Raw genomic sequence first — 26139 nt, 5'->3', positions numbered from 1 at the left:
GCAGGCAAAAATGACTCAGGGAGCAGTGAGTGTGAAATAAAATGGAAAGGTTTGGGTCCAGGCAGCCAAACAAAAAGCTGACTGGCTGATAAAGCTCAGTGAGGCCAGGAGGAGCTGCAGGTTTAGCTGATAACACTCCTCGCTGGATTCATCACTCGAGCTTTGTCATGTTGTTTTGACGTAGTCTGTCAGTGACTCCCGTGGTGCAGAGCATTTTAAGAAGTTGCTCTCACTTCACTCTTTAAACTGCAAACTCTTTCTCCAGCTGCTTTCATACGTTCAGGCGAACCGATGAGCACAAACACTTGATGACTCGCTGACCTGCGGCATCAGATCAAACTGTAACGTTTTAAACTTTTCTCCTACCTCCCGGTGACCCGACACATTGTTTTTGTCTCTAGGCCTTCCAGCTCAGGCCTCTTTTGCAAATTTACATTAAGATATAAATTAATCCCACCTGTCTGCACTACAGGCAGCTGCAATGTGAACAAACATCCTCGATATAAGATACAAAGAACCAGCATTATATAATCGATTTTCAAAATAAAATCATTTGCCAGATAAAATAACACAGAGGTGTTTGGGCTAATCCAGCGAATGGCAAATCATCACAACATCACAAACACAACAACACAAACACATCATTTTTACAGGAAGAAAAACACTTCATCAATTAGTGAATTAAAATTAAAATTAATCTGAAATACTTCTGACAATAAAACGATCCTGTCACTTTTCAGGAAAAAAATATTGTGAAGCCAGAATTCACATGCAGATTAATAATAATAATAATAATAATAATAATAATAATAATAATAATAATAAGCGATTAACTGAGAAAATAATTAACAACAAAAATTCACCGTCTCGTAGCTCCACTGTCTAACATGTCGAGATAAAACAAGATAGAGTCATAGCAACAACAGTGTTGCGACTTTCATCCGGAAATAAAGCCGCGGCCGGCTGAGTTGGTTGTGTCCCTGTGACGCGCCTCCAATAATCCATAATGAGTCGTACTTGTACTTTGCGCATTTATTTTAAGAACAAAACAAAAAACAAAGTTTGCGCTTTCAATCAATTTACAAATAGCGCATGGATTAACTGGTGTGCCAAAAAATGACGGTCAACAGAAAAGTTTGCCCACAAACCACTCACCCAACAACCCCTGCTGCGAACAATGACATCAGGTAAATAGACTGTGACCACACCCACATGCCATCACCTGAGACGCAGGTAAAGCTACACACCTGTGCCACCATAACAAAAAGGCAAAACATAAACATTAACTTTGGCTCTTACAAACAGTATACTGTGTACTATAAAGAGTGCATCTTCTGCATCTTCCCATGTTCATGTCACAAACACCGAGGCTAAAACAGCATGAGGATTAACACGTCAGCCCAGTCAAAAAATAATGCACACAAAAATATATCATAAGTCAACCCAGAAAACTTCCAGCTCCAGACGAGCCCGACAGAGTTTTTGTTCTGTATATAAAGTTTGGAGTGCTGGTGCTATATCTGAACATCCCTCATTAAAATACAGTCAGAGACGTTTGTTGCATATCAAACCCCAAAATTTCTGTCTTTCTTCTAATAAAGGAAGAAAAAAACCCTTAACATTTGCAAACACACAAAAAATGCTAATAAAAGAAACCAAAGAGCTGCATGAGAAAAAAAAAAGACTCCTGGTTTCGGCTACATGAAGTGATGCCTCCGTGTTATACGATTCATTATGGTCAAGCAAAACAAGACATTTTAAACGTGACCCTTTTTTTAAGATAAATACATTTAAAAAGCCATCACAGAGCTAAACATTTAATCACTTACAAAAACTAAAAATGCATAAAGAAGCCATCTGAAAATGTGATTCGCCTCAATCAGAAAACACTGAGGATGTGGTCGCACATCATTAATACGAGCGTTATATGTTTCTTTAGACATTTTTAATTTTCCATTCGACATCATTTATGCAACCCATGAAGGTTATTTAATAAGATGAAGTGTTTCCTCATCAATTAAAAACAAACACATTTCAACATCAGGTTTCTTCCTGTTAAAAGGGAGTTTTTCCTTCCCACTGTCACCAAAGTGCTTGCTGATAGGGGGTCATATGATTGTAGGGTTTTTCTCTGTATCTATGAAGCGCCTCGAGGCGACTTTTGTTGTGATTTGGCGCTATATAAATAAAATTGAATTGAATTGAATTGAACAATAATAAATATTCTTGACGACCCTGCAGAAACAGCGTCCTCTGTAAAGTACCTAAATAGATCTGGTTTGGTTGCCCAGGTCTCAGTTAAATGTGCAAAGACACTGGGGGTTAGGCGGTAAAAAAAGCTGCTTGCAGGGTTAAAACTGAAGCTTTTATAGTGCACTGAGCATCTAAAGAATCAGCCTGTTAAAAGCAGTCTGAATATTTTTAGACAACAGTCAAGGCTTTTTGCAAAAGACGACCATTCGCTTAGCAGGGAGAGAGAGAGAAAGCCATCAGTTTAGGTTCAGCACCTCCTAAATTTTTCACCGCTTTTGACCAGAAGTCGGTTTAGAAGTCAGAGAACTGGGACCACGTGTATGAAAGATAATATGAGAGGTGAGAAGGAGAGATGGAGAGTGAGGACTGAGAAGAGGAAGAACATGCAGGAAGCTGTCTGTCAGGACTGTTGTCTTTCACACCCAAATAATAAACACATAGACACAGACACACATACAGTGAATATGATAACACTTAAAGACAGATTTACCTTCCAAATACTGTGTGCTTCCTGTCGAGGTAGGTGCACGATCGAAATGTGATGAAGCTGGAGGGAGAATTTTAAAAAAGTTACACGTTTTGGGAATAGTAACCAGCCTTATTTTACAAAATATGAGAAATACCCTTCAATAATACACACAGGTAGAGCTGGGCGATATGAAATTTTTTCATATCACAATATGTTTTTTTTCATTTCAGGCGATAACGATTTATATCACGATATAAGCCAAATAACTATATTTGTAAGATTTAAATGTGCCGTTGCTCACAAGTAAAATGTGAAATAATCAGCAGCTTGTTTTGATTTAAATATTTATTTCCCATAATAAGTTCAACAGGGTTGATGTACTTAAGGAACATGAGACTTTTTCAGATAAATAAAGGCAAATATTGCAAACTACACAAAAGGCAGCCGCTAAAGCGTTTAAGTTTCAAAATAGAACAAACAAAACAGACTAAATTGTCAGTTCCACTTAGAAACAAAATATTAATTCTAAAAATAAATCTTATTTTGTTTTACAGAAGAACAAAACTGACTAACTTTTGTAAATATCAAATAAACTGAGAACTAAAAGGAAATTCTCAATCTCTCCTTGTTGTATAGCTGAGCTTTTCAAACAGTTTTAACAGTTACTTTAGTCTGACAAAAGCCGAATGACGAATTAGCGCTTTCAGACAGAGACTGAGCATGCACCGCTTTATTGTATTTCCAGACTTGCTTTCGGCACAATTTACAGTGCGCGCTACTCTGTTTGACTTGAAATAGCCGAAATACCTTCACACTACGAAACTTCTGTGGCTCTTCCGGTCGACAATCTCTCCAGCATTGGAACCATCATCTGTTTTCTCTTCGGTAACCTTCGGTCACGCTCTCGGTTGGTTTTTCTCTAGTCGGCACACTCATTTCCTCCATTACCCGGGCAGCACGGCGGCTGGCTGCTTCCCAAACAAATACACATGTGCGGCTTGGCACTTGTGCTGTACGTAACAAGTCACGTGACGTGACGCTGCGGCTGTGATTGGTTCGGCTCTGCGCTACTTAATTTGGATTGGCTGTTCTTTTTTTTTTTTTAAGAGGACAAGAGCGGTGAGGTCTATCGCAATAGTTTAATTTTTCTATCGAGAAAAAGTTATTTCGAAATACATATCGTTATCGTTCTATCGCCCAGCTCTACACACAGGCTAAAAAAGCTAAAGCAGGGAGGTTTAAAAGACTGGAAATAGTGGAAACAAGGAACTGTGGAATATTAGCTGAATGATCAGAGAGCTCTTTTGTGACAAAATGTGCCCCAGTTGGCTTTTATAACAGATATTTAACACTAAACAGCAAAACAGTAAAACGAACTAATGGCTGTGCTGCTAACACGAGTTTCTGTGTACGCTCATCAGAGACAACGACACAGACGAAACAACATAATTCCCTGCCGGCAACTGTTCTAAGTTTAGTAAAAATGTGTCTTACAACTGAGATTTGTTGGTGTTTGGACCAGAGTTTGCCATGCTGAGAATCCCCCGGCCGGTATGGGATAGGTTGGGGCGAAACTCATCCTTGAAAGGTTTTCCCCAGAAGGATTCGCCTCCTGAGGATGGAGAAAGAACGACAGAGAGAAGGAAAACAACAGAAAACATTACGTCACGATGGAAAACAACAAAAATAGTCAAGTCCTTAAAAACATATTTGCTTCAGAGTCCTAATTGACGTGCAGTTTTAACACTTTCTTGTGCTCTGGCTGAAAATGTTTCTGCAGGTAAAGCTTCAATATTTGCTCAGGCTAAACCTTTTACACTGCAGACACTGGGTCATGTTAGCAGGAACTGTTGACGGATGCTGTACATCCTGCTGTCCAGCTTTCAAGGTCTTGGGATTAAGCATCCTGGCTCACTGGCTGTGTTTACTGGGCGCTCGTCACATTTTGAAGAGCAGCCTCTCTCTGCTGGAGCTTAATGTAACTGTGCATGTGTTTTTTTCCTCTCCAATGTTGCTACTCTGTTGGGGAAAAGACCCCACACCCCTACGGGCAGAGCTATAAGTCTGAGGTAAAAAGTAAGCAAGTTAAATATATTTATATGGCACTTTTCTCTCCATAGAAGGCTAAATAATTACCGATATTCTCTCTTCATGCTTTAGAGAGAGAAATAAACTCAGCTGTGTTTGTGTGGGTGGACGGTGACCTCCTCCCCACCAGGACAAAGTTGGTTTTGGTTATAGCGTGGCTGCTATATGGAGCCCAAATCATGCAGAATACATGGTGAGTGAATGATTTCGTAATACATTTTAGAAAGACTGACTCTAGTTCACTTCTCCTTGCTGAGGCTTGTACTGCTGTAACATGAGGCGTTAATAAAGCCCTTGTATGCCTGACGAGTTTTTTCTTCGTTTAGAAAGTAAATCTAAATTAACCCGGGTCCAGTTTGGGGCGGCAGCCGTCTGAGCAAAGACATAATCTCTCCAGTGTGTTCTGCCCCAGGGTTTCCTAACCGGGGTTTCCTCCCGCTCTGACTCGCCTGAAACACCGCTCATAGGAGGAGCCCCAGAGGCATCTTAATCACATTCCCAAACCACCTCAGCGCGTTGCTTTGATGTGGAGGAGTAGCAGCTCTGACTCCCTTCCACTCCTTCACTTAGGCCAACAAGTCGTTTCTGCCTGAGAACCATGGTCTCAGACTTGGAGGTGCTCCTTCTCATCCCATGTGCTTCACACCCCAGTGAGAGCTGCAGGTTGTTGTTTAATATAATCGAACAAACCTACATCGTCTGCAAAAAGCACTAGCTTGGCTGCACCTGAAAATTCTGCCTGAAAATGATTAACCGAGCTGGTGACAGAGGACAGTCCTGGCTAACTGGGATAGAGTCCGACTTACTGCTGCCAATGTGAGCCAGACTCTCTCTATGGTTGCACACAGGCCAGGCAGGGTGTAACAATGACCCCACACTCCCAGAGCACCGAGTCCAAATCCACAAAACACATATAGACCGGTTGGACAAACTCCTACGCTCCCTTAAATATCCTTGAGGGGAAACAAACCGATCGAGTGTCCCATGACCAGGACGAAAAGTGCACTTTGAGCTTCCTAACCAGATTGGTCATGTGCGTACAGTAAAGAAATGCTTGTCATTTATCCACAGACCCACACGGTTGTATAAATAAACTGTGGTTTCTCGCTGATCCACAGCTGACATGCCCTAAGGGTGGGAAAAAGGAGACTGCTAGCTGGTATAAACAGATGGAAAACGCAACGCAGCTTTCAAAAATAAAAACATCAACAAATGCTTAACAGAAGGAGACACGTCGAGCCTCGAGGACACGGCGAGGGTTTTAGTGAGAAACGGTGGATGGAAAAACAACTTCGAAGTTTGTTAGGAAAAAGGAAACATGTGCAAGTCTTGTTTTCAGCGTTCAGCTCCACATAAGTGCATGTTATATTTTTATATTGTGTAACAAATCAAATTAGATTGTATGAAAACAACTCGAGTTAGCGGCTCTGCCAGTGCCACTTATTCAGACTCCTGCACCATGAGAGAGACAGGCAAGAGACCCGGTTGCCCTTGAACACGGAGGCGTGTCGAGAGCCTTCAGCTGTGAATCATTATTCAGACTGACTTCATCATTAAGAATCATCATAATGAGTATACAGGAATACGCACTGCAGGGGCTTATTGGCTCCCAACAGGGGAAAGGATCTGTCGCCCTGAGATGTGTTTCACTGTCCTGCGTGCTGCCAGCTGGTGTACGTGCATGTGTGTGTGTCTCCACGTAGGCACAATATGTACCCGTGAGTGTGTTTGCGATGCATACAACCAACCAATCAATTCTGTAGAGGCTTCTGCAGCCACGACGTTCCCCCGGTGACATTTTTGTATAATTTATAAAGTCGCTGACATTTTACCTCGCTACGAATGGATCGTAAATGAAGGTGAGCGAGAGAGGAGGGCCGAGGGAGAAATTAATTCCCACCAGCGAGTTAACGATTAAATTAGAGTGAAAATCCCTCTGTGGGGAATTTCAAATATTCCTCAAATTAAACCAATGGTACAAACTTAAACTTTGCTCGACCTAAACGGGAAAGAAGGAAGAGACGTGAAGACGGCTTCAGTCTAATAAACATTTAGCATTTCTAAATACATGAGCATGAGCATCGGCGAGTTCACGGTTCAGTATTTAAAACTCAGCTCTGGCCAAAGCACCTGATCTTGCAGGGTTTTAGATAAATGAAGCTTTCAAAACTTGGCAAAGCATTAACGCTACAGTGAGCAGTTAGCTGAATGTCATATACAGGAAGTGAAAAAGACAGATTTGCTCAAAATATTTCAGCAATTCCTGAAACTCCTGACAGGAAAGCACTCCAACATGACCTAATAACTTATTTTAACATCACTACCTCCCCATGCACACACAGTATTAATATTTGTTTGACCTTAAAATACACAATTAGGTTTTGGTTGTTTTTTTTTTTACCTCATGCTTGTATTTGAGAATACAGAAAACTTCACATTAAACAACATGTGAAACTCATCACATCTGCTTTGGTTTCCACAAAAGGGCCAAAGCAAAACGACAGATTGAGAGTCGCACTCCAAACCTTCACTACAGTTCATTTTATTACACGAACAGCATGCTCGACTGCACCCTACAACGTGCTTTGGGACTATTAAAAGAGCAGTTCACCCAAAATCTAATTTATGCCTTTTGGAGATATCGGCTGTAGAGTCGTCTGCCTTTTCTTGAACATAATGGAACAAGATGGCATTTGCTTGCAGGCAGTAAAAGAAGCTATATTTTAAAAAAAATGTTTTACAGATCGTCTTTCCAGAAATCATGATCCGATTACTCAAAGGAAACACACGAAAGTATTGTGAACAGTAACTATTTGTAGCACACCGAGCAACTGTTTCACCCTGCAAATAAAAATGACGTATCTACCCATGACGAGAGTCTCAATTTAGGGACAGTGTAATGGGACTTTCTCCTGAGGCTGGCGAGGCTTATTATTCTTTATGATGGGAGCAACAGGCTTGTATATGACACTATGCCAGAGGCCATCCCAGAAATATCAGAATATTAAAAATGATTAGAGGAATACTTTGCCCACTGTGGATCTGCCAAGATAAGTAACAATCGCGTACTTGAAACCTACTGTCTGTCTTAATAGCCTTACAGAAACAAAAGGATCTCAACAGGGGAAAAGAAAGGTTGTTATGTCTGTGAAGGTTCTCAGTCATCCAGGTCATCGTAGCCAAAGGAGCTTGCAAAGAAAAGCGTCTGGACTTCTTTAAGTTGCTTGAAGACGTTTCACCTCTCATCAGAGAAGCTTCTTCAGTTCTAAGGTCAAATGGTGGAGAGTCCCAGATATAAACCTAGTGGGAGTTTCCCTCCACAGAGGGACAAAAGGACCCCCTGATGATCCTCTAATCGCCTGAGCCAAGGTGTGGAACTGGGTGTGGGTCCCAATCAGCCAGAGTTTCGGGTGAGTTCATTGTGAAACCTGGCCCCACCTTATCATGCGAATTCCTGAGGTCAGATGGTCCAGGATGTGAGTGGGCGTTAAGGCGTCTGGGAAGGGAACTCAAAACTGGATTATAGATGGCAGAGAGTTGGTGTCGTAAACCACCGCCTCTGTTCAAAGATGGTCGCTCACAGTGGACATAGATGCTTCTTTCACTCCTCTTTCAAACCATCTGTCCTCTCTGTCCAAAATGTGAACGTTGGCATCCTCGAAAGAGTGACCTTTGACCTTAAGATGCAGATGGACAGCTGAGTCTTGTCCTGTGGAGGTGGCTCTTCTGTGTTGTGCCATGCGCTTGTGAAGTGGCTGTTTGGTCTCTCCGATGTAGAGGTCTGGGCATTCCTCGCTGCACTGTACAGCAAACACCACATTGTTAAGTCTGTGTTTTGGAGTTTTGTCTTTTGGGTGAACCAGTTTTTGTCTAAGCGTGTGTGCTGTACAGTGCAGCGAGGAATGCCCAGACGCCTTAACACCCACTCACATCCTGGGCCATCTGACCTCAGGAATTCGCATGATAAGGTGGGTTTCACAATGAGCTCACCTGAACCCCTGGCTGATTGGGACCCACACCCAGTTTCACACCTTGGCTCAGGCGATTAGAGGATCATCAGGGGGTCCTTTTGTCCCTCTGTGGGGGGAAACTCCCACTGGGTTTATATCTGGGACTCTCCACCATTTGACCTTAGAACTGAAGAAGCTTCTCGGATGAAGGTGAAACGTCTTCAAGTAACTTAAAGAAGTCCAGACGCTTTTCTTTGCAAGCTCCTTTGAAAGGTTGTTATGTTTTCCATTAAGCGTGTGGTTAGGTGGTTTTCAGCCCTTAAAAAAACAACTCTTTCCTAATGGTGTCCATCCTCAGCTGACCTTTATTGCTAACTTGCTGCCTGCTTCTTTTGGTTGGTGGATGACGACATCAGGAAGAAAACACTTCCTACATGAAACTGTAACAGCAAGTACTGTGGATTTTATGGCTTCAGCGTGTCATGATTTCTGCACAGAGACACTGCTGCTGAAACTTTTCATTTTAAATGCTCTTTTTTAAAAATTTCAAAGCCTTTCAAAGGATTAAAGGCATACAGACTGGGCGAGAACAAGAGACAGAGGCAACGTTTGCCCTCTTCCTCATTAGGGGGGTGATATCTTTAGCAGACAATAACAAAATCCTGAGAAAGGGAAGTGGGTCAGTAGCAGTTTGGCCTTACATACTCGTACAGCTGTGAGAAAACGAAAATATTTCACATGAATCTACGCATACCATTTGAGTCCATTATATTTAAGAAAAGGCACCTCTAGAACCAATATCTCCAAAACTGACCCACTGATAATAAATCTATCTATAAAGATAAACAGCTCTACAAGCCAGTGGGAAAACACGCCAGTTTGATTCTGGATGAACGGCCTCTTTAAGCACTGCAGAGAATCCCTCCTTTAAGTCCAGTTGAAGGTCTGCTAAGGAGTTGTGTGCACACACTGTTCAGTCCAGGTGACGAGGAACATTTTGCCCACAGGCCAGAAATTCTGCACCTCTATAAATCTGTCATGCTGGATGCATTTTGCATAGTGTTCAGAGACGCCCACAGACACAAAGCTCACTTTGTGCTCTCACATCGGCTCCGACGACACGAAGGCAGGAAATTAACTACATGTGGCCTAGCAGTCAATTACACTTTTGCTTTTAAAGTGGTTGTAAAAGCAGGAAAATTACAGCATATGCTAGATGATTGGTGTTTCACCACAGCCCCATTCAGCACTCTACCCTCAGCCGCCTCTATCCACATCATCTCTGTTGCTTTGTACGTATGTAATCCCGTATTTAGTAACACTCTTGACTGGCAGTATTTGCGCAAAGCTTCCAAAAAGGGACTATTAATGATTCAACCACTCAAATGAATTCAAAATGTAGTTTAAGTGCAGTGCTAATCTTACCTGTGCCTGTGCCAGTCGGGTCTCCTCCTTGAATCTGGAAAAAAGAAAAGAAAAAATGACCTTTGGGTGACCTCAGCTTCCTCTGCTGCACACTGAAAAACTAAATGCGGGTTTTGTTCTGCAATACAGGAACAAATGATACATCATTTTTAAGTGTTTTTCTTCCCCAAACATGACTGTAAATTGATTATCTTTCGGATGGGAGGCTTCTGGATGTTTCATCAGTTTTTAAACATGCGATAAACGACACAATTGACAAAACTAAAGTTTCCCTTCTTGCCAAACACCCAACCTGGGGTCACGTTTCCCTGTTAGAAGCCTGACTCAAAGCTTTCCAGGATACTGGCCCCTATTGTTCATTGTAAACTTGCCCGGTGTTCCTATGAGTGCTTCTACAGTTCTCTGCATTTCTTTAGTGTTCTTGTTTAAAGAGCTTTCTGAACTTTTGACCACCAGCGTCACCGTGGAGCAGTTTTGTTGAGTGGGCCTCCTGTGCTTTCATGCAGAAAACACTTCTAACGTCTTGATGCATGCTCAACCATCCAGGTAAACAAATCCCCAAAAAGTGGATTCTGTTCATCTGGACGTTCTCAGTGGGAGAAACGTTTCATCATCATCCAGGTGACTTTGTCGGTCTCAGGTGACAGCAGGTTTCTCCAGCCTTATAATCCTTATGACTAAAACTAGAACAATGGGCCGCGAGCTCAGTTCCTTGATCATTAATATGTAAATTGTCATGACCATTAATGAACAACCTGTGATCAATGGTGATCAGATGAACAGAATCAACTGTTTTTGGACTTTCTTCTAACAGCACAGGCAGATGATTATTCTGCATTTTGCACTGTTGCCTTTGAAGCCATGTTCTAAAAAGGAGCCAGGGGCAGAGGAACAAAAGCTCAGTGACAGAGAAGAAAAGAACGACTGCAGGGAAAGGGAGACGACAAAGAGCAGAAGCATGTTTGCTCAAACATAATTTGTGGAAACAGGATATTGTTTTAGGTACGGTTTATGCTATGCACGCCCCAGTGTGCCAGCCGTGCAGTTATGGTTTTTCTGCCACTCTTGTTAACCTGCTTCCCCCTCTCTCATTCTTCCTTACTGCTGATTGGCTGTCTTTTGTTGCTGCTGTTTTAACTGTTTTATTTTTCACTAGAATCTGTTTTACTGTTCGTTGAATAGTGCAACACAAAAAAAGAGTTTTTTTAATGCAAAACATCTCTCGTGGCATGAAACAAACACTGCACCGTCTCGAGTGTAGTGGTCTCCCATGTTAGAGCTTTAAAAAGCAATGCTTGTAATGCTTCCCCATTAATACAGTAAATAAGTATACATATTATTCAATTAATATTAAACCTTAATTATTAGACGGCTGCATCGTGTTGATGTTCAACACGTCTGCGCCTCTCATGTTTCAAAGTAAAACCATCTCTGGATGCTTTATAGTGACAGTGCTTTTACTGCCACTACCACAGATTTTAAAGTGTTTGTTGCTATGAAATGATTCTCTGTGAGGCCTCCTCTCCTTTTGGTCTGCGGAGGATAAGCTGAAGGCGCTAGTGGCAGTGTAATTACGTATAAACAATTCACAGCTTGCCAGTGTGAATGAACGCCACAGGACAGAATGAAAAAGGTAAGGGTCCTCTTGAGACCAGATGTCCACTCAGAGCCACTTTAATTATGGAAGCAGCAGCTCTGAAATACACAGACGACGGCTGACCAGACTCGCCGCCTCATATTCTCGTCTGTGTTTAAAGCTTAAGCTGAAGAGACGCAAATAAAGTCTATCACGATTACAACAAAAACCAATGTAATAAAACACAGATTGTAATTATTCAGGATGAACCCAGATATATTCAGGTCATCCTGACTTCTTCATAATGTGAACTCACTGTTTAAGCCAATATAAATCCACCTCATTTAAGTTAAAATGCAGCAGGCCGAGCATAGACCATAATTTCCAAATCCATCAGTTCCATCAGCTGTCTGTTTAAGAGCCAATTTGAAGCTTTTAATGAGTAATTAGAGCATCAGCGCCTGACCACTGCACATGTTCTGCAAACTCTTGACCTCTAATACAGTGAAGTTGCATTGATTTAAAAACCTGTGAAAGGAACTTGTGAATCACAAAGAAAGGTCTCAAAGCTCAATCCAGACACGTATTAATTGGTGGCTTTAGTGGAGGAAGGTAAAAGCAGGAAGGTGTTTTAAGCAGGTATTATTTCCTTACCATGAAATTCCGGATGGACCTGTGGAAGATCGTTCCATCGTAGTAGCTCTTTTTGCACAGACGGATGAAATTCTCGCCCGCTTTGGGAACCTTGAGGAAAAATAACGCAGGTGCTTAGCTTTGTGATTTTCTTCTTCACTGCAAGATCAATACTTTTCATTTTATCGCCACTCATTTGATAAGTGCCAGCACGAACAGTCAAAAAGTGGCCAGTGTGTCAAACTAGTGTCATATACCAATATATACGTTTTCTTTCCCATACATAACTGCATAACCTGTTAGCATTTTTCAAGTTCATGATATTACTTTTGGACAATGACACAATGTTTGTTCTGAAGTTCAGCTTTATTTCGACGTGTTTAACAAAAATATTGCTCTTCCTGTTCAGGAACAGCAGCCGTTTTTATGCATGGTAAAAAAAAAAAAAAAAAGTACTTATGGAGCTAAGTGTACTTTCACTCCATCCTCCATGTGAATATTTCACTTCTCTTATTGGAGCTTTAGAAAACACTGAACTGGCTGTATTTCAGCTTTCATGCAGCAGTTACTGTCAGCGTGAAGTTTTACATTCACATAAACTGAGTCGCACATTTTCAGCTCTGCCTGACCTGCTACAAAATGTTTGTTATCCCCATAAGTCTGTCATGAAGTAGGGCTCGTAGCGAGAAGGCAGGCTTCGTTCACATCTACAACAGAGCGATTTAAATGTTGAAAAATAAAATGGTTCATTGAAGGTGCTTCCTGGGTTATGAAACTTTTAGACGTCTTGTAAATCATCACAAAACATCAAGTGTCAGGCGCTAATTTTGACTGACTGGTAGTCTGTGAAACAAGGTGGCGACACAGCCCCAAGCAGAAGGCGTGGCTTTGACTATACGCCGGTCAACAGCCTGGAGGAACACCTCTCTGAGTGTTCGTGCGAGAGAAACACACACCCCCGGCCCGGCAACAACGGTTGGTGGTTTCCCCAGATTTATACAATACTCTGTTTAAACCTCTTTATTTTAACAGCTCTCTGCTGGTCTTATTTCCACATACGTCTTGATTTTGCTGGGGGTGATCAACTCTCTGGCTCCTTTTCCCTCTAACATAAATCCCAGATTTTCCAAGCACTCTGGTACAAAGAGGCTTATTGTTTTAAACCACTAAGCAAGCAAGCAAGCACACACACACACACAAAGTAATTTATTTCTATATTTTTGGATATAAAACTGATTTTTGGAATTGAACAGGACGTCTTAAAATAGTTGTCTAAGGACAAGCTGTCTGGTTCAACAGATTACTACCACCTCTAAGAATAAACACATAACAAATCAATATAAAAGCCTCCTTCTTCCCCCAGTGCTTTAACTTTGATTATTAACCAGTCTCCTGCGTCAGAGACGCGTCTGCTAGTCCTCTCCCTCTCGCTGTTGCTGCTCTGTAATAATGGTTAATTTAGCGTGCATGCTTTTGCGTTACTTTACGAGTCTCTAAAATGCAATTCAACTTAAAAACATACCTAGGTACCTAAAATTGTCAACAATCAGTTGGTGTCAGCATGGAAACATTTGGTGACGCAGACAAGAAGGAAAAGTAGAAAATGTCCTGATTCACACGTATTTACAGACTCGCTCACGCTGCCATGCAATCAGGCAGTAATGTGAAAGAGCGGAGGAGCATGAATCCATTAAAATTACTCAATTAATTTACATTTTAGCTGCAGACATTTACTTTTCTGCAGCTGAGATTTTATAGGTCCCACATAATCCACTTCTCTAGAATAAATAGTCATCATTGTTAGTGCGTCTTGTTTAACTTTAAACCCAAAGACAAAAATATCTGACTTTACATTTTCAAAGGTGTTTTTGAATATAATAAAGCTTTGATATCATGGCCGACTGAAGCGCAGGCTCCGTCGGACAATTACAAAAATCCACCCCCTTGCAGACAGCGAGGGCTGGGCAGGCTGAGTGAGCAAACCTTACATGGAGGTGGGATCTGGGTCTGTGTGACAGAATGTAGCTCTTATTAATTCATAAACAGCAGGCTACGAATAGAGCTGCGATCTTGTGAGGAAACCACTGGGGAAGAAGGCGGGGTGGAGGAGGATGTGGGGCACAGAGGGCAGGTTTGTCTAACTGCTGCAACTTTCCCTTCATTATTCTGATTCGACAGCTCAGAAGCCAATGAAAACCAGACGCACGAGGCGCTCGGTTACCAGGGAAGAAATATGTTCCTGGAGTTCACGCTGGCTCTCAAGAACCCCCCACGTCTAAGCTGAGAAGGGCGAACACTTTGCCAAGACATAAGTTTGGCAAAGTGTGAGGTGGGGACGCTGTCTATTTTCACAGTTTTAGGCGAGTCATCCTAAAAGCTATTTATTTAAACACATGCACCAGGAAAAACTTCATTTGAAAACCTTACAGCGAATGAAATCACCCTGTCACCTGAATCAGAGCCTCACAGGCTGCACTTGTAAAACTATTTGTTTTGGCAGTTAGGATTGCTAATATCCAAGTGAAGCCATCTGCTCCTTTCAGGTTCCACATTGTTTTCATGTAGCCCAATGCAGTGGTTTGGTTCATTGTCTCAATGAACATCTGTTTCAGGCCAGCCTCCATTTAAGCCGGTGGTTTTTAAAATGTTATGACAAGAAGCTGAAAGCTTAAACTTTGATTCCTGGTTAGTCACTTAATAACTGTCAAAAATGTTTTAGCTTCTGATGCGGGGTACTTTGGAACATGTTCGACAAAAACTGCAAACTTGACGTGTGTGCGTACGCTACACACCTTATTATATGAAACTTTTCTGACAGCTAAGAAAGTAAAAAACATGTCCAGTCCCACCTTCTTACGCCCACATCTCACTCACCCATTTGTTCTTGTGCTTACGGCACTTCTGCATTTGCTTCATTTCTCCCACCTGAGAGCTACGTCCAGCTTTTATACTGAGATAAAAACAACTCACAAAATCTCAATGCCTGCAGAGACTTAGCTGGCACCGCAAAAACAAAAAGTTATATATTTTTATTTTCCCACAGTCCTTCCTGACTGCTAAGAACTGAAAACCCCTGACTTACCAAATTTTAATGAGCTTTTATTTTCTAGTTGTCCTGCAATGATCATAAGAAAACATCAATGAGGACTGTTACTATACTAACAGTAAAACCTGCTGAATTGCACACTTTCTCCTCAGTTTCTTGTCTTTTCAAAATAAAAGTACGACGCTAAACGGCTGAAATCTATTCATTGTATAACACAGATTATTATAATTATTTCCACCTTATCGATTAGCAATTACCATCCAAATTATTCCTACTGTTCATGTGTAAATACGAGCGTTCTTACCTTATCACAGTGCAACTCAAGATTCAGGTCTCCCTTGTTTGTATGCAGGCGTACGTATCCCTTTTTCTTCACATACTGGTAACGCACAGTGTCGTCTGCAATAGCGTCTGTAAAACACGTTTAAATATAAATTTAGTTGACGTGCATATGACGAAAATATTTCACATTTATAGCTGGCACGTCAAGCGGGAACAGTTATTCTGAAAAACAATCTTAAGAGTTCATTGATTGTTTTGTGAGGCTCAGCTTGATGTTGGCACAGGTGAGATCTCTGACCTTTAAAGAGCCTGCATGCGTCTGCAGGGAAAGCTGTTATGTAGATTTGTGCCTGAGTGTTTTTCTCCTGTTGACAATCTCCAGATCAAAAAGCCGTTTTTAAACATCAGCGTTTAGCTTTTCACTAGAAACACTGGTTTAAAAAAATAAATACAAATCCCTTCTCGTATTTCGCTAAATAAAGAGCTCTGTATAAATATATTTCAAGTCATTTCATCCCTTCTCAGAAACTTGAACTAGGTCACTAAATCCAAACATTGTCCTCCTTTTCTGAAGTGTGCTGAACCTACTATGCAGTTGCATAACAGCAAATCTCTTTCATGAAGCAGCTCAGCGGCTGACAGGAGAAGAAAACGACAGTCGAAATAAGCAGCTCCCACTTGCAGCTGCATTTAAACCGTGTGAGCGTGAAGCTGCACTTTCCTTTTAAAATAAATAAATAAATAAAAAGAGCACACATGGGCAGCCAGTCGTCCCTGAATGAATGAGGTTGAAGATGAGCCAAACATTTGTTTTTACGGGGACTCTGTGGAGGCTTTGTGTGTGTGATGTGTTCACTTGCCTGCTTCGTGTGTTGTGGCAGGAGTCATAGCCGTGGATGTGAACGAGGCAGAAACTCTTCCTGTGGAGTAATGAGCCTGAGGGGGGAAAAGAACAAGATAAAAGTTTAAAAAGTCATGCCGATCTGTCATATGTCAATAGAGCTCAAAAAGATGCTGAATATAAATATGATTAAGACAAGAGGTTTACTTAATGCTAAATTCTGGGGGTGTTGTTAGCGTCTTTATCATGTGGCACGTGTTACGCCCCTCTGCAGCCCCTAATCTCTTTGCAGTGGCAGTGCAAGAGTGTTCAGCTGTTGCTAATTGACCACATCTAGTCAGGTGTGGATAAAGGCGTACCCGAGGCAGGCTTTCATGTAGCCACACTAGTCTTCGTCTTAGTGGTACCAGCTATTTTAGCTAACTTGTTACATAGTTGAAAATAAAACCTCTTCTAGTTGAAATTCTGGTGTTACTCTCCATATTTATGTTGCAGCTTTTGAGTCGTTTTGCAACATAACCGGGGGCTCGTCCGGGATATGAAACAGAGATGTCTCTCACCCCAAGCAAGAATCATACTCCTAGACTATGGTTCTGTTGAGCCGGGTCGTAACAGCATTAAATAACTTTTCTAGTCTTATTGACCACTGGACACACTCACAAGTCATTCTTACACATAAACTTTGCACAACTCTTGATTAAAGTCATGACTACTACTACTACTACAAAACTACTACTTTTCTTTTTAAGTCACCTGAGCAGAGCTAGCAGGAGGCAGGACACATGAGGCTGCTGCCTTGTCACCTGTACTATGCAGTATTTGCACTATTCTCATATAAACATAAACTGGCATAATCTGACAGGACTGAAGCTGGCAGGTTCAAGGCTGTTTAATGCCACCTGTTGAGAATTATATAGAACATCAGAGGTGCAACAAATGTGCAAGAACAGCCTTTTAGCAGTCACATCAATGGTGGCAGAATAATCTGGGGTTCAGTATTTTCCCCCAGGACACTTGGATATGCAGGCTGGAGGAGCTGGGGAATGAACCACTGACCTACTGATTCAGGATGACCTGCTTTAAGGCCCAAGGGAGGGGCAGAGGTATGAAAAAAGCCAGTATGTGGATCTCAAGCTTCTGTGCTGCTTTAGTGTCTTTGTATTATTCTAGATGCAAGGAAAATATGTAAAATTTTAATGTAAATGTAATTATTACATACTTAAAAAAAACTCATCACTTTCTCTCATTATTGTACATTTTTCTTTACGGTGAAATAATCCACTGGAGCTCAGAGGCAGCCAGGGCAGATATTTCCTCATTAAAAAGGCCTGAAGGTTCATCCACCAGTTGAGGAAGCGTCTTCTCCACTCGTCATATCTTTCCAGCCTCATACTCGAATGGCCCCCTCATTTGCTCTAAAGGGCGTGTGAGCTTTTTCAGATTGATTAACAGCCGAGAACAGAAAGATTTCTATCACGTTATAATTAGCACGTGAGCACCAGAAAAGTTATCTGAACTTAAATTATAGTAGAAAGTGATTGTTGGATTGTAATATACACCTAACAATACCAGAAACATGTGATAAGGCAGCTAGAGTTATTCAAGTCAAAGAATAACAACTCTGAAGATTAAAGCAGAGAAGTGAAAATGGATTTCAAAAGCTAAAAGTCTGTTCTTCAGTCCCCGCTTAGCATTCTTCTGCTCCAGTTCTTGTGAAGGCGCATGAAAGTGCAGACTTCACCTTGCACGCTCTGTCTGACCTATATTCCCTCTTCTCTCAGATGCTGTCAAAGCGTCACTATGAACTCGACACAGAGAGCGACCAAGGATGAGCTGTGCTGTAAAAATGAGGCACGGCGCAGCATCAAAGGAGAGCTGATAAGAAAGAAGGTGTAGCTGCGGCTCAAACTGAATCAGCCGTCATCCTTCCAGTAATTCAAGGGCAGTCACGGCGGTAACGTCACCGCCAGTGACCTCCTTTGTTACACATCGGTCTGTGTGTGCGAGTGTTCCCCAGAGGTATGATGACTGAGAGCAGGCCTGGAGGAAGGTTACATTATGCATATGTTGAGTTTTCAAATGGATATAAACATGCTCCACATTTTACTCTCTCTGGTTCTGACACTGATGTTATTTTTTATCAACATTATTTTACATGCAAAATATTATCCATCAATCTCCCTTAGATTATGGTAAATATATTTTATTCTTTGTTGTTTCTGTTCCTGGATACAGCTGGGCTTTATCTGGTGTTTGTTTTTGTTTTCTCATCCACAATACTGTGAATATATTTTCTAATATTTGGCTCCCTCCTGTGGACAAAGTCAAACTAGCACATCTTCACCTGGTTCAGAAGACTCTCAAACCTGCTGCAGTGACGTGACTAAATAACTGAAAAATCTCCTTAATTATGTTAAATTAGTTCTCAGCAATGAAATTCGATTAACTGTCAGCTTCATTACTAGTTTTGAGCTTGTCCAAAAGTAAAGAAATATGACATAAAATAATGTAACAGTTTAATGATAGTTGAATAAGGGTTCAGGTCACATCCTGTCGGCTTCATTGCAAATCCAGTGTGGTGCCGTGTCGGCAAAACGGAGAAAAAGTGCATCCTTGTCTAAATACTTCTGCACGTGGCTCAGTTTCCATCACCTGGTCTAAATGTTGGGACTTTTTGTCCATCAGGGGGAACTCCGTTTCCAGGAGGAGTCAAGCAGAACATGAACAAGTAAATAAATAACTACACATGTGTCAGGGAACTCTGTTTATGTTTTTACATGTGAAAGAAAACATATCAGAGTTTTAAATCACTAAATATTGGCATCAGTTTTAAAAATCCCATAGTGGTCAGGCTCTAGTCTGCACTATAAATGGAGAACGGGTGGAATCTGACTCCACCTTCAGGTTTCTGGGCACCCACATGTCCACTGATCTCACCAGGACCCACAACACCATCGCCCTGGAAAAGAAGGCCCAGCAGCAGCTGCACTTCCTCGTGTCCTGAGGAAGAAGAACCTGGACCAGAAGCTGCTGCTGGCCTTCTCCTGCTCCTCAGTAGAGAGCTCAGGCCACTCACACACGGACTCTATACTCAGACCAAGTCCTTTGCACTGCTTCCAAACACTTTGGCCTCCAGTGTTTTCCTTTCTCTAGTTTGTATTTTCTCCTGTCTGTTATTTATTCTGTTGTCTTATTAGTTATAATTAACTCCTGCACAGTTGTTGTGGAGAGCTCATCATTTCATTGTACATGTAGAATGACAATAAAGGGCTCTTCTATTCTATTCTATTCTATGGTCACAAAGGCATTGCTGCGCATGGAGCCTTGCAATGATGAAACCAGGAGCTATAAAGTGGCTTTAAGGATCATAGTGAGGATGGTTTTCTTACAGCATTTAATTTGTCTGTCTTCTTGGCCTGCGGCTCCTTCATGGTGGAAGCCAGAAGTTCATCCCCTTTGTATTCTTTATAAAGCTCCGCTAAAGTCTCCCTCGTCTCCAGATTGGTGGTCTTCAGATGGTATGCTGGGTCCTGCTTGGCCTTTTCCTCATCTGAAACATGCCAGAAAGAGCAAGAGAAAATGGATGATTTTACCATAGCACATTTATATAATGCGAGAATTACCCATCACCAGAAAAATACTGATAGCTCACCTGGGTCCAACACTTTCAGGTCGTTCTTGACATGGAAAAAGTTGGAGACGTTGAACTTATCCAGGTTTGTGGGGTCCTAAGAAGAGAAAACAATGTCTCTGTTCCTCAAATAAAAGTACTCTTTCATTGTGCAGGTGGATAAAAATCGTGAAACAACATCTCACCTGAAGAGTTATAATATCTTTCCTTGTGAAGGGTTCATCTGTGAGCAGATCTTTAAAACTTTTGGTCTTAATGTTTAACTGCTCAACTGCCTGCATGAAAACAGAAATATTAGAAAGAAAAGCTTCTGTTGGTCATAAGGAAAACAAACGTGGGCAGCAGGTAAAATTTAATTATATGTGTTTCCTTTAGGTTTAACACAAGCTTAGTATCACTACAACTGAATGAACAACACTTTGTGGAATTCATCTGTAAAAATAAACAGAACAACACAGTTTTTGTTTGGAGGGAGATTTTTTGCACACAGTTAATTCTGTGTGATGTAAGGCAGCATCTTGTGAGACCATGTGGGCTGAGCATCTGCACTGTATCACACCAAGACCAAAATCAATATCATCTCTTTCTCCATGTGCGTAATTTTAGACATCGATTTCTGTCTGAAAAGCATCATCGTGAGGATCAATGCAGCAAGAGCACGAGTTCACTGACCTCATAAGAAAACACATTCCCGGTGACCTTGTTGGCAACAATGTGAGAATTATTTGTGAAGACGTTGTACAGAACAGGGCAGTGATACTTTCCTGGAACAAAATGAAGCAAAGAAAAAAAAGTGAGAGAGCAGCAGGCTGAGCAGCAGAGTCCAATCTGCTGCCAGGGGCTGAATCCACTCAAGAAGTCAACGAGTACCTCATGCAATCCTCTGCTGAATTATATCACATCTTCTCCCCTCACTTGCTTTTTTGGGTTTTTATTCCTCCAACCCCCTTTAAGTCAAGCTTTTTTTTTTAAGGCTCCCCTCACACAAAGCAAAGCAGTAAGAAAAGTGTGGATTTAAAAGAAAACTAAAGATTTCAGTGACTATGACCTGGCAAACTAGGCTAATGACAGTATTAAATTTCTTCTACATGCAACTTGTTGTGCCTGAGGTGCATCAAAGCGTAAGCATATTTACCATCATTGTTCTTGGCTATGTTAAGTTTGATGAGGGACTTTGCTTCCAGTTTCTGTGGAGGAAAAGAACAAATTTGCTTCTCAAACTGTACAACAGGGCTTGCGCTACAAGTACAACCACAAATGGATCATCTTACAGAGATCAGTTTCCAGCTGTGACATGGGGGGAATTGTAGAGATGTGCTTCATGATGCATGCTCAATCATCCAGGTAAGTAAATCCCCCAAGTTGATTCTGTTCATCAGGATGTAGCGTTTTCTGGGAGAAACGTATCGTCAGTCATCCAAGTGACTTCTTCTATGTGAAAAGGGAAAGACTGAATGGAGGAGGGGGCCTAAGGGTAAATCTTTTGCCATCTTACAATGCTGTGATTGCAGCCATTCACCAACTCTCTGTGAACTCTCATGGCCATTGATCAGGGCTTTGTTCAGTGGTTGTTGATCAATGGTCATGAGAATTTGCATATAAATGATCAAGGAACTGACCTCCCAGCCCATTGTTCCTTCAGTGGGCTGGTTTCAGTCATTATGCAAATGTACTGTTTATAAGATTGAAACCTGCAGTCAGCTGAGACTGAAGAAGTCACCTGGATGAGTGACGAAACGTCCAGATGAACAGAATCAACTTTTGGAGATTTACTTTCCTGGATGATTGAGCATGCATCAAGATGTGCTGTATATATTCATCACTGATAAGTATACTTATTAACTTTAAACAAAATGTCTGGCATTAACACTGTATTTGTGAGCAGCACTTTCTCTTACTTATAATAAAAGCTTGAATATGAAAGAGGAGCTGAACTGGTTATAAAGATAATAATAATAACAACATGTTATACACAGCATTACCCTAAATATTATTCTTATCATTGTAAGACAGTGACCGCTAGCAGTAAATAACATGTTTGCCATGCAGGGTCACGGTAAAAACTTGATATTCTTCTGAATTTAAAATTTATAAACAGCTTAAGGTCAAGCTAACCCGACCCTAAGCTATTGAATTCCACCTCCAGCTTCTATAATTGGCTTGCTCGGCTAATATTTAAGGTCATGTTTTTATAGAAAATTGTGTTTATTTCTTTTTGCGTTGGATGATTAAAACCACAATTTCTGTAAATGAGAGCAGCTTATGGAGCAGTTAGATCATGAAGGAATCGTCGTCTCCTCACCTCTCCAGAGATCGGGTTTGTACCAAACTTCTTAATCCACGGAACAATGCTCCTAAAAACAGGAAGTACACAGTAAATCATTTTTTAGGTTATGCTAAAAGCAAGTAAAATATAAAATATGTAAGAGATACATCATGTTGTGCAAAATTATTCATGCCAAGTGAGATGTCAAGTCACACACCAGATAAATCATCAAAAAAAGAAAAGAAAAATCACTCTCATCAACCAAAACTAAAACAAAACTGATATTTGTTTGGTTTTATTTAACAGAATTAAGGAGAGTGTGACATATCCAAGCTTCCTTTGTGTTAGCTGGCTTGATAAAACCCAGAAACAGAGTTGGAAGCAAATCAGGACCAAGCATAAAAACATATTTTTACTGCAACAACTTAATGACTGGAACACAAAGTTTGCGCTTCTGCAACTTTTCTGTACAGCTTCATCAAGTGGCAGAAATAAGATATAGCCGATGAAACTGCATATTTAATATCTATTCCTTCAGCATAGACTATATAATTTATCATGCTTAGAGCATGTCATCAGGAAAAGAATCACTACATTTGTGGCACTTCTGGATGATTTTAAACCAAAACTCTGAACATACAGGAGGAGGTTATGTGTTCAGCATATGTTCTAATCCAGCCGGGGTTAAATACACTGAAAACTGTCGATTAATGTTGCCTCACAGTACACACTCAGAGCTTCTTCCAAGATCTGCCTGGCTACTGACGGTGTTATGTAAACACTTAAAGGCATCAGACATCATTTACTCACAGCAGGTCGAAGACGACTCCCTCCTCAGTGCAGACAGGATACTCAAATGGCTGAAGGGACAAGCTGAAATATGTCACAGCACAAGTGTCAAACTCACTTCAGCTCATCAATTAACCAAAGTTCATCTGTAAAGCGTCTTTCAGGCACATCAGTACAGCTCAAAATTATTCACAGATGACAACAAACCAATAAAACAACAAGAGTTAACAAAGCAAAGCAAATAACATACGGAAAAACATTCCTAGCATAAGGAATTCAAATTAAATTAGGAAAAATTTAATTAACTTAAAAATGTTTAAAAAGTAAGGTTAGATAAAATATGCTGTAAAGTACAATATCCACCAATATAAAAGCACCAATCAGTGAATAAAAATAAAATGATGTAATGATAAATAAAAATCCAAACAGTACAATGGGGGAAAATTACTAATCAAATAAGGTAAAAAAAAAAAAATAAGTGACTCGTGCAAATGTTGAGATGGAGAACGGAGTTTGAGTTTAAACATTTCCAGCTGCAACTTAGGGAACAAGAGCTAAAAACTGCCCAACCAGATGTTTGTCAGGGGAACTGGTCATACTCTGTCAGTATGAACTGATGGGAACAAAGCTATGACGTACTTTAAAAACGTACATCATAGCAGTTTCTGAACATAGCATGATTTGATTCTATACATGGGGTTTAAAATTAGTTCAATTTTCCTTCCCTTCCTAATAAGTCACCTGCCAGTACTAAGAGAACAATATGTTCCCTAGTGGACCAAACAACTGCATAATAAAACATCCTTCTTTTAATATTATAAGATGCTGTTTATAATTTGCAGAAATCTAGAAATGGTTCTAACTTTCTAGACACTGCAATTTGTCTGACATCACCTCACCAGGTGAGGCAGAGAAAAATTTGAGATGTCAGTGACTTCAATGCAGTTTTCACACTTCACAAAGCCATTCAGGCGCCAGGCTGGACCCCCAAACAGTACGACAAATACTCAGTCGTTTGCAGCTATTGAACAAAAACATGTTCAGATGCAGATTTACTAACAAAGACATTATCTAACTGTCTTCTAAAGGTGTAATGGGTTGGCCGGCAATTTTTTTTCTAAAGTGCCTCTTCTTTGTCGTCATCATCATGTTCTTCTTTCGGCTGCTCCCTTTAGGGGTCTCCACAATGATCATCTGACTCCATCTTACCCTCTCTCTATCATCCTGCTCTGTCACACATGCATGCCCTTCTTCACTACATCCAGAAAACATCTCTATGGTCTTCCTCTTTTCCTTCTCCCTGACAGCTCCTTCTTTAAAATCATCTCCATCTCAGCCTTGCCTCTCTACCTTTGTCTCCAAATCACTTAACCTGATGTGTTCATTTCTAATCCTGTCAAATCCTGCTCACCCCCAGTTAAAACAGTTTAGCATCTTCAGCTTTGCCTCCTCTCTTTTTGTCAGTGCCACCATCTCCAAACTATAACACTTTAAACACATCACAACAGGCTTCACTGCCATCCTTCTCTTTTCCTCTATCACTTTACTCTTTTGTCGCTTTCTAAGGTGCCTCTTCTCATAATATACGAGTCTCCTGTTACCTGCAGTGGTCGAAGGGAAGCCGTCTGAAGTTTGCTTGTGGGATTTCTGGAAAGTAAATACACAAAGAGAATGTAAGACAAGTAAAAATCAGTTTAATTTTTAAGGACTAAAAACCACTGACAAACCCCCGATCAAGTACAGCAGCCCTCAGCACTTTTTACCTTCAGAGGCTCAGGTTCATTTACAGCACTTTAGCCAAACTTAACAATTATAACATTACTTATAACGACTAACTATAGATAATGCAATCCGTGCAATTAAATATGACTCAATAATAATAATTTAGAAACATGATTTCAAGCAGCTAAACAAACTAAAGCCCCAAAAACAGCAAACAGCATAAAATTGAATTTCTTTAAAGGCGAAACCCTTCTGAACACGCCTGTGTTAAAGCTTAGTGAGCTAGTCCGAAAGCACGCTGCAAAAACTTGCATAAACTTATATCAAAGACACAAATAAATAAATAACATGAACAGTGTCTCCACAGACGCTGGTTTTAACCAGTTAGTCTGAAAATCAGCTTACCTGCTCGTTTTCCTCCATAAAAGTTCGTGTACTCTGTACATGTGATGTACCTGTAAGGGTTAAACAAAACACAGGTGAGACAACAAAGGCAACGATACAACTTTAATTATAACACTTTAAACTGTTAGTAACGCAACACTCAATACGCTAATGTGGCTTAGCTTGCTACTAGCTTCTTAAGTGCTAACGGTGGCCAAACAAGCCCGTTTCAGAGCTGTTTGATGCTCACGCTTACATTTTGTCTTTCTGGTGCTGTCGCTTCCCCATTTTGACTGATTTTGCAGGTCTGAAGAAATATCCTCAGTCACAAAATAAAATATTAAGACAATAACACGCAATAACCACTGTGTGCCTTTCCTATCTTCCTGTTTACGTTCTTTGTCGTCGTCGTGATTAACTGTACACTGTATGTAACAGCTGCACTCTACTGCCCCCTATTGACAATCCGGTAAAGACATTTTAAGCATTGAATTGAAACAATTAAATAAGGAGCTATACACAATCATGTAGTTCGGTCAGAAATAGAGTATTGTGACTCTCTGTAAAGATAAATTGTAGGATTTTTATGAAATATGTAAAAACAGTGTTTGTTTGTTTGTTTTGCCATCATTGAAATAAAATGTGTGACAACCACAGCCTAATTTTGAGTTCCAAATTCATACTGTAGACATACTGTATCATACTGTATTTTTTAAATCAGCAATTTTGTGTTTTATGTCTTTTTATGTCACAGTTGAAAAACTGTTTTCTCATTGATTCTGTG

General features: G+C 40.7%; 1 protein-coding gene across 1 annotated transcript in view; it reads right to left on the bottom strand.

Moving 5' to 3' along the window:
- Positions 1 to 25762, bottom strand: part of ppil2 (peptidylprolyl isomerase (cyclophilin)-like 2) — a 32532-nt gene extending 6770 nt beyond the window's left edge. Inside the window, exons 1-16 of the mRNA XM_087849497.1 lie at positions 25612 to 25762; positions 25377 to 25426; positions 24851 to 24896; positions 23271 to 23333; positions 22497 to 22548; positions 21330 to 21381; positions 20867 to 20958; positions 20380 to 20469; positions 20216 to 20291; positions 19953 to 20113; positions 16583 to 16658; positions 15745 to 15851; positions 12416 to 12505; positions 10186 to 10219; positions 4217 to 4334; positions 2744 to 2800 (exon numbers count right to left, since the gene is read on the bottom strand). Coding sequence (XP_087705623.1) covers positions 2744 to 2800; positions 4217 to 4334; positions 10186 to 10219; positions 12416 to 12505; positions 15745 to 15851; positions 16583 to 16658; positions 19953 to 20113; positions 20216 to 20291; positions 20380 to 20469; positions 20867 to 20958; positions 21330 to 21381; positions 22497 to 22548; positions 23271 to 23333; positions 24851 to 24896; positions 25377 to 25426; positions 25612 to 25643 — 1196 coding nt within the window. The 5' untranslated portion in view covers positions 25644 to 25762. The remainder of the gene's footprint in view (positions 1 to 2743; positions 2801 to 4216; positions 4335 to 10185; positions 10220 to 12415; positions 12506 to 15744; positions 15852 to 16582; positions 16659 to 19952; positions 20114 to 20215; positions 20292 to 20379; positions 20470 to 20866; positions 20959 to 21329; positions 21382 to 22496; positions 22549 to 23270; positions 23334 to 24850; positions 24897 to 25376; positions 25427 to 25611) is intronic.
- Between the last annotated feature and the right edge of the window lie 377 nt (positions 25763 to 26139).

This window comes from Neolamprologus brichardi, chromosome 12 (assembly GCF_056152115.1).
Source record: "Neolamprologus brichardi isolate AB-2024 chromosome 12, ASM5615211v1, whole genome shotgun sequence".
Lineage (NCBI taxonomy): Eukaryota > Metazoa > Chordata > Actinopteri > Cichliformes > Cichlidae > Neolamprologus > Neolamprologus brichardi.
This window is presented reverse-complemented; position numbering and strand designations above follow the sequence as displayed.